We start from the raw sequence: 13,619 nt of genomic DNA on the forward strand, positions 1-13,619 counted from the left end.
ATAGGCGAAGATCAGGCTTCCAAGAAATGTTCTTGAATGCCAAATCTAGGTGAAATGGGATCAGTGTAGTGCTCTTAAAAAGTGCAAATAGCTCCCTAAAAAACCTGTTCTCAGAGTGAGAGAGGGAAACACAGTTGGCGTAGCCCCAGATCTCTGCTCTGTATAGAGCTGTTCCCAGAGCCTTGCTATTATAAATCTCGATTGCTGGAGCAGCTTCATTTTTATTGTATGTCTTTAGTAATTGAGATGAATAGTGTAATAGTGAACAATCAGCTTTATGGACCTGCATATATAAATCTAGGCTTGATGTTAGCCTTAGCCCTAAATAATCATAATGTGATACCTGCTCTGTTGTGTTTATGTCAGCAAAGGGTCTGCAACCGTAGGTTTTAGTTCTAGCAGGGTTAAAAAACATACATTTCGTTTTCAGACTAAGTTCTAAGCCATCAGCAACTGTTGCAGACATCCTAGTGATTTGGAAATCAGGAGAGTGTCATCTGCAGAGAGCAGAGCAGGCACTCTACTGGCCCGAACCCTGGGAGCATGACGTCCCTTCCTGTCCATGCTACTCACAACAGGATCGGGCCCAGTATGCATCCCTGCCTGACTCCCTTCCAGATGCTTAAGGGTGGGAAGAGCTGCCTCTTGTCCCCCTATCTTACATGGGCATTGTTCTCCTCCTGTGACCTTAACAAAATAGACAGTAAATTTGGTGGAATGCCAATCCTAACTAATATTGTCCAAAGAGACAAGAGTTATTCAGATCACGGATGTTGAGCTACAAGACTAAGGTAAAAAGTGAACCATTCAAAAATGGTAGTTTCTCTCTTATCCAAAGTTTAAGATGTTTACCTTTGTTTTATGCTGCATTCAGTAGTTGAGCCTAGGCAAATATCTACCTCTAGAAATATTGATTGACTTTGCGTAACTTATGAGGACCTGCTCTGGCCAGACTAGTTATCCTTTGCAAGACATTGACTGGCTTTCAGATAATGTATTAACTCGGGACGCTTAGAAGAAGAAAGTTAATATTTATGAGAACACTCTAAAGTTTCCTATTGGAGTTCTTGAAGAGTAGCTTCCTTTGATCAGTTTGCCTTCAAATGAAATTCATCAACCAACACATATGTTGTTCGACTTACCTACGTGCTTCTCGTCCAAGTGTGGATTCTTGTTCTAAACACTAAAACCACAAATCCAGAGTTTCTGCTCTTGAAGAACACAGCCAACAGCTCCTTGTTTGAATTCGGAGAATGAGATAGGATAATATGTATTTCTTGAAGAATTTCTTCACAGGAATACCATCCATAAATCTTGTCAGAATTTAATAATTTGCTTAGGAAGTTTTGAGCGTTATTATTATGTTGCCTTGTTGGCACTTCAGAGTACTGTAATGTTTTCATTGGTGGAGCACTGGGGAGGACAATTTATAGTTTTGAACTTTTACTAAGAGGGATTGACCTCCATGCTTTTGCTGGACTGGGTGATCTTGTTGGTGTCTGCTGAGCTCAGTGCTGTTTATATTGTGTAGCCTCACACCTGTCTCAAGTTACCCCAGGACGATGTGCAATTTGATGTATTCTTGGAATATAGAGTCTTAAATTTGATCTTTCCTTCACTCAGTAACAAGGTGTGGGTTTCAGCACAGGAATTGTACTATTGTCTGTTTTTTAGTTTTTGTGTCATCCATCTGCCTTGCCCTGGGCTTCTTTCAGTTTGTTAATGAGTGGTTTATTTTAAAAAAATCTGGTATAGCCAAAATGTTGCACCATCAATCAAAACATATCAAAACCTCTTTCATGTTGAAACTTTGTAACTGTATCCTGCATAGTCCATTTTCTATGTGGGTTAGGTAAGATATATGTGTTAAAAGAAAGCTTATTTACCTCATGTGACCTCTTCTTTGTTGCTGGCAGCCTTCATGAGATACTTAGTGTTGGTAAAACTCAGCATTGGTGTAATCATTGGTCTTCAGATTACTCCAGATATGGGCACTATCTAGCCTGCCAATTTTATTTTCCCAAAAAAGAAAATCTTCCTAACTGGCACCACATCTCTTGGCCCCTTTTGAGGAGATTTGAAAGTCAGCCACCACTCTGGAAGATCTTTAGTGTGCAATAATTTCCATGATACTGAAACTGAATACACCATCCAAGGAGTATGCCTCTTACCATCTTAGTTCTCTGGAAAATTATAGTACTGCCATGATTTTTATATATGCTTCAGAATTATCTGTTTTTACTCCAAGCATATGTTTTCTCTGACATGCAGTTGTTGGTTGCGAGATTCATGTGGGTGGTAAACTCTCCCGGGTATCGCAAATTAAATGTATTCTCCCTCCTTTTGTTAGGGTGGCTTGGGAGTTCTGAATATCAGGATCTACTACTGGGCAGCACAATTGGTACAAATTGGCAATTGTCTGTTTAAAAGTAGACAAGACTCTGATGACTTTGAAATAGACAAGACTCATCTGCACAATTGGAGTTGGACACCCCTAGAAAACTAGGAACTCTATGCAAGCTCTATGGTGGACCTTCTAGTGCTCCCTTCTACAGATTACAAGACTTCATCTTCTTGTGCTGGAGGGTGGCCCTCAAACACATTAAATGGCTTGAGGGCCTTACTAATAAGAGTCTGCTTTGTGTGGGCACTAATTTGGGCCAAGTGGCAAAACTGTCTAGGTTTAGGTCCTGGGACCCCATCAATCTCTCGCAGTGGAGAGATGCCTGGGATCAGGACCATATAACAACTTTTGAACAACTAACTGAAGAGCTTGAGTTACATGAATCGCGGTTCTTTAGATATCTGCAACTGGGCCATGTATTAGATGTATATAAAGAAAGACTGGAGGCTGTCCCAGAGTTCAACCTGCTTGAACCTAAGTTAATTGTGGAACCACTGGGTCACAAAGTGGCCCCTAGATTATATATATAGAGCTCTCCTTCCTAACACCACTCATTCTCTGATGGAGGTGAGATTTGCTTGGGAACGGGACGTGGGGGAACTTGAAGACTCCATTGGCAAGAGGCCAAAAGCTCATGCTTTGGTCATTTTTTCCAACTTTCAGATGATACAGTTCAACTATTTTATAGCGTTTATTAGAGCCCAGAAAGACTCTGGGGGATGAGTAGGGTGAAACATTCTGTTTGCATACCCTGCTCTGACTCAATGGCTTCATTTTCCACATAATTTAGGCCTGTCCTTTGAGCTTGCCACACTGGCAGACAGAATTTGAATTCCATGCTGAAGTTGTAAACACTCTATCTTCACCCAATGCAAGGGTGGCTTTATTAGGAATTATGGAGAGCTGAATGTCCTCCAGGTCACAGAAGATTTTAGGTGGCACCTCACTTCTGATGATGAAAAGAGACATTGCACGCTATTGGCAGAGATTTGCGCTTCCACCTGTAGGTGACTGTGTTATAGGTGTGAACTACTGTACAGCTGAAGGCATTTACAAGTGGAGGGGCTGTGCAAATAAATTCAACAAAGTATGAGGCCCATGGCTCGCTAGGGATATCAACTCAGGATTACAAAGGTATTGACATTATTTCCTATACGTAGCAGGTGTTCTTGCTTTTTGACATATACATATTTGCATAATTCTATTATTGATGCAACGTTTCTTGTGCCTTCGTCCACTTGTGTTTTTTTGTACTAATGTGCTATTGTATCCATGTAACTACGAATACAAAGATATATAAAAAATACTGTGCGCCACTCCTTTAAGGATGCTTTCCTAGTTGGGTGGGATCAGGTCCCCAGCCCAAAGATGCCCCTCCAGCTCTAATAGTAGCCACTACCCCCTTTCTGATTCTGATATGCCGAGTAGAGTCATGGAGTTAGGTCAGAGACACCTAAGTACATTAAATATGGAAAATGAAGTGATACATGTAATAGACAATGGTCAGAGGAATAAGCAGTCTACATGGAGGAAGGAAAAGTCCTGATGAAAGATGCAACAAACAATGCATACCAAAGACATAAGATAATCAATAAAGGAAACATAATTATTTTTTGTAACAATAAAATATATGAAATACTTTTAAAAGTCAGGTGCTAAGTGCAGAAGTGATGGGGTGAGCAGGCAGGATTGGGCGGCATCGGTCAGACCCCATTCAGGGGGCAGTGGGGCAGGCAAGGTCTACTGGGACTCAACTGTGGGGGGATAGGTTGTTTGCTCCAGATGTCCCACAGCCTGTCCTACTATAGCTTTGCAAACTGGGCACAGTACAACCCTTTCAGGCTTTGATTCTCGGGGTAGGAAAGGAGAGTAGTCACAGGCTTCTCAGGGAAGTAGTGTGGGGTACTCAAGCTCAGCACTCAAGAATCCACCAACCAACACAATAATCATCATATCTTGCCCAGTACTTTAATCACACAGTTGCACTAAATACTACACAATCAATGATTACACAAGTTTTTGTCTTTGGACTCTATTCACAAACTGCATTTTGTGGTACAGAACGTAGTTCTTAGCACTGCTTACTAACTACAGAATGTAGTTTACAAACCTATGGGAGTAAATCTTAACCTGCAACTATCCTGTCTTTTTCTATGGGGAGATCCCCACACATGCAAGTTTACTACTTAGGGGCCTCATTACGATGTCGGGCGGGATCTTTCTGCCTGACACGTTGCAGATTCGAGAATGGCCGACTCGAGGTCGGCGGTTCTGCCCGACCGATTACAATGCGACAAAACACTGTTTAGTTGGAGTCCCATTGTTCACTATGGGAACCTGTGTTCCACCCAACAACACAGGCTCCAATGGGAAAATAGGGTGTGTTTGTAAAGCCCTGCACCCTGTGGCAGGCACCAAGTACAGGGTTTTACAGGCTGGCCCCTTAGGTATCACCGCGGCCCCCAGCCAGAGGCCGCAGGCTGAATGGGGCCCTGCTAGGGGCCCCCCAAATCACTTTGCGACAGCCTTTTCATGTCAGACAGGCCAACTCTGAAAGGCTGTTGGAAATCTACATCGTAATTGGTTAGTCAGAAACACTATTCGTAGTGCTGCACAATGCTGTTCCAATCGACACGAATTCTTCGAGAGCCAGTTGGAACCGATTTGGGAGGACCTCACGGTTTACAATCTGGCCGGATTGTAAACCGACCGAGTCGGTCGGAAGGGTTCCGACGTGGTCTAGGAAGTTCCGATTGTCTGGCAGAGGCTTTCTGCCTGACATCGTAATGAGGCCCTCAGTTGTAAGTAGCAGTTCAACTATTTTATAGGGTTTATTAGAGCCCAGAATGACTCTGGAGGATGGGTAGGGTGAAGAGTTCTATTTGCATGCCCTGCTCTGACTCAATGGCTCCATTTTCCACATAATTAGGGCCTGTCCTTTGAGCTTGTCCCACTGGCAGACAGAATTTGAATTCCATGCTGAAGTACTAAAGAATCCATCTTCACCCAATGCAAGGGTGGCTTTATTAAGTATTATGGAGGGCTGAAAGTCTCAGGTCACAGAAGATTTTCGGTGGCACCTCATTTCTGATCGTAAAAAGAAACATTGCACGCTATTTGTGGAGATTTGCGCCTCCACCTGTAGGTGACTGTATTATAGGTATGAACTACTGTGCAGCTGAAGGTATTTACAAGTGAAGGGGCTGTGCAAATAAATTCAACAAAGTGTGAGGCCCATGGCTCGCAAGGGATATCAACTCAGGATTACAATGGTATTGACATTATTTCCTATACGTAGCAGGTGTTCTTGCTTTTTGACGTATACATATTTGCATGATTCTATTATTGATGCAACGTTTCTTGTGCCTTCTTCCACTTGTGTTTTTTGTATTAATGTGCTATTGTATCCATGTAACTGTGAATACAAATATATTAAAAAAATACTGTGCGCCACTCCTTTAGGGATGCTTTCCTAGTTGGGTGGGATCAGGTCCCCAGCCCAAAGATGCCCCTCCAGCTCTAATAGTATCCACTGCCCCCTTTCTGATTCTGATATGCCGAGTAGAGTCCTGGAGTTAGGTCAGAGATACCTAAGTACATTAAATATGGAAAATGAAGTGATACATGTAATAGACAATGGTCAGAGGAATAAGCAGTCTACATGGAGGAAGGAAAAGTCCTGATGAAAGAGGCAACAAACAATGCATACCAAAGACATAAGATAATCAATAAAGGAAACATAATTATTTTTTGTAACAATAAAATATATGAAATACTTTTAAAAGTCAGGCGCTAAGTGCAGAAGTGATGGGGTGAGCAGGCAGGATTGGACGGCATCGGTCAAACCCCATTCAGGGGGCAGTGGGGCAGGCAAGGTCTACTGGGACTCAACTGTGGGGGGATAGGTTGTTTACTCCAGATGTCCCACAGCCTGTCCTACTATAGCTTTGCAAACTGGGCACAGTACAACCCTTTCAGGCTTTGATTCTCGGGGTAGGAAAGGAGAGTAGTCACAGGCTTCTCAGGGAAGTAGTGTGGGGTACTCAAGCTCAGCACTCAAGAATCAACCAACCAACACAATAATCATCATATCTTGCCCAGTACTTTAATCACACAGTTGCACTAAATACTACACAATCAATGATTACACAAGTTTTTGTCTTTGGACTCTATTCACAAACTGCATTTTGTGGTACAGAACGTAGTTCTTAGCACTGCTTACTAACTACAGAATGTAGTTTACAAACCTATGGGAGTAAATCTTAACCTGCAACTATCCTGTCTTTTTCTATGGGGAGATCCCCACACATGCAAGTTTACTACTTAGGGGCCTCATTACGATGTCGGGCGGGATCTTTCTGCCTGACACATTGCAGATTCGAGAACCGGACGACTCGCGGTCGGCGGTTCTGCCCGACCGATTACAATGCGACAAAACACTGTTTGGTTGGAGTCCCATTGTTCACTATGGGTGGCTGTGTTCCACCCAGCAACACAGGCTCCAATGGGAAAATAGGGTGTGTTTGTAAATCCCTGCACCCTGTGGCAGGCACCAAGTACAGGGTTTTACAGGCTGGCCCCTTAGGTACCACCGCAGCCCCCAACCAGAGGCCGCAGGATGAATAGGGCCCTGCTAGGGCCCCCCAAGTCACTTTATGACAGCCTTTTCATGTCAGACAGGCCGACTCTGAAAGGCTGTTGGAAATCTACATCGTAATTGGTTAGTCAGAAACGCTATTCGTAGAGCTGCACAATGCAGTTCCAATGGACACGACTTCTCCAAGAGCCAGTCGGAACCGATTCGGGAGGACCTCGCGGTTTACAATCCGGACGGATTGTAAACCGACCGAGTCGGTCGGAAGGGTTCCGACGTGGTCTAGGAAATTCCGATTGTCTGGCAGAGGCTTTCTGCCTGACATCGTAATGAGGCCCTCAGTTGTAAGTAGCAGAGTGGCTAGAAAATGGAATTATTTACTACACATTTGGAGGGGTTTAGGGAGGGCCTATAGAGGAACATGCTAATAGAAACACAAAAGAGAAAGCCCATTGCTATTCACAGTCTATAATTCTATTCTAGTTATTACAGACCAAAAGACCACAAAAATGCTGTAAATAGACTCCTGACTAGCCTTCTAAAATAAAATGTTTTCTATTTTTTAAACAACATAAAACCAGTTAAGTTATTGAATATACATATAAATAACTTTTACCTTTTAATGAAAAAATAAAAGTCATTAAAATTAATTAAGCACATTACTTGCAAACTACATGTCATAAATATTCATTAAATATTGAAATGTTAATGAGGATGCGATTTTTTTTAAATGTGTATTAAAATAATATTTAAAATTAATGGATTCAATTTTAATTAGTTAAATATTGAATACATATTTAATCTGATGGGTTAATGCGCTGAAACATTTTATTTTATTAAGTATAGGTTATAATAATCATTTTAAATTAAAGTTCATTTTTATTTTAAAGTTTAAATAAAAATCAATAAACTATCACTTTTCTCCTTTACTATAGAGAGAGCTCCAGCCCAGTGGTGCACATCTGAGTCCAGTGCTGGAGATCTCCCCCCAAGTGGGGGAGATCTCCACCTATTTGTGCCACCTCCATCTACCACATCACTTTGGCAAATCACTGATAAACATTTGAATACATTGTATGGGGGTTTTCTTCCTGTTATCTTTAAAACTAAGATTAGCGGAGTTTCTGACACTCTACCTTTGAACCCTGCACTTGAAAGCACTTAACCAAAGACTAGGCATTTTATCACTGTTTTTGTATTTATTAGTTATCTTGAATTGCAAAAGCAATAATATATTAGAATCTTTTTACTGACGTTTTAAATGGAATGGTTATATTAACCCCTTCGATGCTCATGACGAGCTGAGCTCGTCATGTTACTCGGGATTTTCGAAAACCCAGCACACAGCGGGAAAACCGCTAGCAGTTAAGGTGTTAACTGAAATGAATAATATCAAATGTATGTTAAGTTACTAATTGTACCTTTACACTTGTAAATTCAGTCTTAGATGTCGCCACCACCTGTTTTCAGGAGGTGAAGACCTATGTGTACACTTCAGTGTCAATCTACACTTGGAAACAGTGAATAGCAAGAACGGGAAGAATTAAGCGTAGGTGGAAGAGTAAATTTACTCATGAGTAAATATGCACATGTAAATTTACCATAGGACAATTTGAGCTCAATTCCCCTGTAGATGCTCCCCCCACCTGTTTCCTCTCTACTCCCACATGATCCGCCCTAACTTTGGGTTCCCATTCTGGTGACTTCAGGAGTAGCATGAATCAGGCTTGTTGTGCTTCTTACCTACTAATAGTCAAATGCACTCAGTTTATTATCATCTTACCCATCCATCAAATAAGAAGATACTTTACTTATCCTCGCTGGCTGTTTTCTGCCAGGAAGATCTTCCCACACACAAAGCCAGGGTCAGGCAGAGCTGGCACTTCCTGCTAAAAAATCCAAGCTAGACTTGGCCCATGAGGCACATGTAAGCTCCCTTTGTGGGTGGCTGTCTAAAGGGAACAAAAAAAGCCCAGCTGGCTCCCACTTCAGATGTGTATTCAGAGATAGGCTTTGGCACAGAATAGTTTAAATAAGAAAATGCCAACTTCCTGAAAGTGATTCTAAATGTATAAATACTTGAGCTGCTCTACTGTAGCTTCATGAATTAATTTTCATAAACATGTATAAAATCTCATTTAATAAAACAAAAACATCTCAACAAAGCTGAGTGTATTACTTATTTTCGTATTTGTAACCTTTTACATTTAATTTCAGGGTTCAAATGTTACTTTAAGTACATTGATGACAGATGCTTAACCATTAGATATAGCACTTTGTCCTAGTCAGCAATGTACCAAAACCATTTCTACGACATACCAAAAACTGGCCTATACATAGTGCCTAGATTACATCCTACAGAAATCTTTGAACAACAATTGGACATAAAATGGATTCATGCGTCAATGTTTTGGTATCCACTGTTGGTATCTTAACCAACATAATAAACAAGATAATAGGCAAACACTTGATCCTCATCAAGGAGATTCTTTAATTTAAGGAGAAACCCATTGTTGCCTTTAAAAGAGGATCCAATTTAAAAGACAGATTGGTTTATGCGTATCAGATACCCGCTGTACCCATAGTACAAAATATTCTGCCTTTGACACGGGTCATAGGCCACTTTAAGCGCAACAGTTGTGTAGCATGCAATACGACAAAAAACACCAAAACATTTTTCATCAGTGAATAACAGTTTGAGATAAAACATTTTTCCAACTGCAATACATGTAATATTATTTCCTGCATTGAATGTCCATGTGGTTTAGTGTATATTGGTAAAACCAAAAATCAGTTCATGATGCTGCAGTAGAACATCTCAAGATTTTATGAATTTAGAATTATTTGTTGGCACCTTGGCCTGATAATCTTTATTACCCAAGCCCACAAGGGTAGATTGGATTATTTTAGACACCAAAATCGAAATATCCTTGATTTCCCAATTGGAACTTACACCTACGGAATGTAATAATGCAATCCCAATGTTAATCTATGGGAGAGATAGGCCTTGCAGTAGTGAAAAACGAATGTAATCGTTTTTCATTACCAAGACATGTAAAACTGAAAAGTTTATGTTCTACTTTTTAAACACACTGCACCCTGCCCATAGGACTGTAAAGGCCTACCTTAGGGGTGACTGATTCATATTTAAAAGGAAGCTTTGGGCCTGGCAAAAGGGTTAACTCTCCAGGTTGACATGGTAGCATAAAACTGCACACACAGTCTCTGCAATGGCAAGCCTGAGACCTGTTGAAAGGGCTACTAAAGTGGGTGCTGCATGGCCCACCCGTAGCATTTGACCTACAATCCCTGGGCACATGTAGAGCGCTTTATTAGGGACTTTTATGTAAATTAATTATGCCAATTGTGGCTAAACCAATGTTACTATGTTTTAAATAGAGAGCACCTGCACTTTAGCAATTATTAGCAGTGGTAAAGTGCTTAGACTAGAGCCTTAACCGCTTCCGTGCTGATGATGAAACCGCTGCATCACCAGCCTCGGTAGAGCTGTGCTGATGACGGAGCGGTTCCGTCATGGCCCACTCGGCGCGCCTGCGCGGCGCATTCCATTGAGCGGGCGGGGCCATGACGGAACCGCTCCGTCATGAGCACAGCTCAACCGAGGCTGGTGATGCAGCGGTTTCATCACCAGCATGGGCGCGCCGCGCGGCCCCCCTGCCCCCTTAGCGCTGCGGCAGAATAGCCGCCGCAGCAAAGGGGTTAAAGCCAACAAAAACGAATTTAGCAAAAAAGAGGAGGAGGAAAGCAGGGGCCAGTGCAACAGATCCCACTACTCTCCATCAGTTTGGCTTCTTCACACGTGCACGCATTACACTCACTACACATGCTTGACACACACATGGGACGTCAGCGCAAGGGTCTGGGTATTCAAATAGTAGAACTTTACTCAGGTGGACAAGTAGGCCTCAACCCCAGTGGCAAAAGGTTTGGTCACAATATTGATCTCTCTCAACTGCTGTATGATGCCACCGCTGTGCTCTTGAAGTGGCAGTCGCCCACTGTCAGCAATAAGGCACACTTGGTGCACCCCTCCAGGTCACCGGACTGGTCCTGGACCACACATAGTCAGAGACTGATAGTCAGAGAGTGACGTGTGCCTCTGCGCTGACACTGGCATTAGTGTGAATCAAAGTAAAACATTAAAACATGATCAGGATACCAGGTACGTACTCACTGGGGCACTGAGGGCAGCAGAACACACCCATACACCTGGCAAGGGGCAGTCCTGCCTCACTACCATCCATGTGGCGGAGGTAGGCATCTGGAGGGAGGAGTGTGGAAGGGTGTGCCGCCGTTTGTGCACTGGGCACTTTGCGGTTCCATGAGGAGTACAAGCTCTACATAGGCGCTACACTACAATACGGCGTTCTCATTTGCTAAGTAGCTGGAGTGACCAAGGTTTTTGCAGAGTAGAAGGGGAGGTGGTGTGATTTCCCTGAAGTTGTGAAGTGGGTAGAAGCCACTGCAGTTAAAAGGTAGAAGCAAGAAAAGCCTTCATCACATCCCTGGTGTGCGAGGGTACATTTCCCATCTGCCTTTCGTCCTCCTGCGAAGTGCGCCACCACACCCTGTGGACATTTAGCTGAACATTAAGAACACGATCGTCACCGCCGTCCTATGAATGCAAATCAATCTTCCTGAGTCTGCTTCTGTCTACACCAGGGGTCTCCAAACCGGTCCTGGAGGGCCGGATCCATTATTTTAAAAATCTGGCATGGATCTGGCCCTCCAGGTCCGGTTTGGAGACCCCTGGTCTATACTAGGAGTGACCAGAGAGCCCAGTATAAAGCGGCCACTAAAATGCCAGGAGTAGGGCAGTTGGTGTCACTCATTCTTTGACCCCCTGATGACTTCAGACTGTGGGACCTTGATCCACCCCCAGTCCAGGAACAGCCCTCTGTGACTGGCTGCAGGAAGGATAAGGGCTGGCTACTACAGAGAGTAAATAGTTCTGTCTGAGCCTTGTTTACTTTCTCTGCCCGCTGCTCCCTTAAGCATCCCAGAGACCCGGGAAAGGAAAGGCATCGCAAGTGTAAATGTGAATGGCAGGTCAGAGGAAGCAGCTACCCCGGCTACCTGTAATTGACGCCCATCAGCCACACCCCCGCAGAAATGTAACAATGGTTCCCCCCGCACCGCGCTCAATGTCTCACCCAGAGCGTGCCCAGGGCAGGCACCCGCCGCCACCAGGCAGACCTCCCAGCTTTTGCCCTATTGCACGAGCAGCAAAGTTGCAAGTGCGACCAAAAGTCCAGAACATTCCATTTTAAAATATGCAAAACATTTAACAAAGGCAGCTAGTACGGCGCGGACGTTTGTGAATTGAACATGAGCCATACTGGGCACAAGTCTGTAGAGAAACATGGCGGTCCGTTTGACAGAAGCCTCGCCCGACCCTTCTTCCACAAACCCCCCTCATACCACGAAGTCCCTTACCTTGCTGCTGGCGCAGAGAGGCTCTGGCAGGAACTGGGCTCCTCTGCACAGGGCCCGCAGGCCTCCCCGGGGAGGGAATCAGCACAGACATGGACTTTGAGTGGTCAAAGGTTGGTGTGAAGCGTGATCTATTTAACTCCGCTCCTGCTGATCATCTAACCTCCCTGCCAGCAGATGGGAAACCATTTTTGTTTATCAGGAGGGTGACTTGTGCATGAGGGTGTTTCAGGAGGTCAGACCAGGCTGCAGAATCCTCTCTTGTGCTGGAGAGGGGACAGCAAAGACTGGCCCCTGGCAGCTCTAGTGCTGTCACCAAAATCAAAGAGATTGTGCAAAGTCACATTGCATTTTCGTCAGCACTTTATTGAAACCGTTTTTAAAAACTTCACAAACTCTAAGAAGTTGTCGAAGTTTAACCAGCAGATGCGGGAGTAGATGCCCTCCAAAATCAGGGTTGCAGGAAGGAAACCCAGCCTTCATAGAAGCCCTGTGGAAACATATTTTGGTGAGGACATTTGTTACCAATTCTCACTTGTGGAAAGCCAATCCGGCAAGCAAATGCTGCTAAATTTCAGACACTTAGCAAAAACGGCAGGACAGCTCTATGGCGAAGATTGAAGCTTCGTCCACCGCTGGACTTCTGAGCCCCTGGCCACACATTGAATGAAGGGTGTTAAAAAAGCCAACAAGTTGCATGGGTCATTTGGGAGAGGATCATTCTCGAAATATCATTCGTTGCTGCAAAGTGGCCCCTTTTCATTGCTGATGCCTTCACTGCTTAATATGCCACCACACTGTTCAATGTGCCACCATGCTGTTCAATGTGCCATCCTGCTATTCAGTATGCCACCCTGCTGTTCAAAGTGACACTATGCTGTTCAATGTGCCACCATGAAGTTCAATTTGCCACTGCGCTGTTCAATGTGCCACCATGCTGTTCAATGTGCCACCACACTGTTCCATGTGTCACCATGCTGTTCAATTTGCCACCATTCTGTTCAATGTGCAACCACACTGCTTAATATGCCACCATGCTGTTCAATGTGCCACCACGCTGTTTAGTGTGCCACAATGCTGTTCAGTGTGCCACCATGCAACTCAATGCGCCACCATGCTGGTCAGTGTGCCACCATGCTGTTGAATGTGCCACCATGCTATTCAATG

General features: G+C 43.7%; 1 protein-coding gene across 1 annotated transcript in view; it reads right to left on the reverse strand.

Annotated features, from left to right (window-relative positions):
* The window catches only part of PDZK1 (PDZ domain containing 1), a 107,730-nt gene extending 95,123 nt beyond the window's left edge, over nt 1-12,607 (reverse strand). Inside the window, exon 1 of the mRNA XM_086935503.1 lies at nt 12,456-12,607. Coding sequence (XP_086791629.1) covers nt 12,456-12,546 — 91 coding nt within the window. The 5' untranslated portion in view covers nt 12,547-12,607. The remainder of the gene's footprint in view (nt 1-12,455) is intronic.
* Between the last annotated feature and the right edge of the window lie 1,012 nt (nt 12,608-13,619).

The sequence above is a fragment of the Lissotriton vulgaris genome, chromosome 8 (genome assembly GCF_964263255.1).
Source record: "Lissotriton vulgaris chromosome 8, aLisVul1.2, whole genome shotgun sequence".
Classification (NCBI taxonomy): Eukaryota; Metazoa; Chordata; class Amphibia; order Caudata; family Salamandridae; genus Lissotriton; species Lissotriton vulgaris.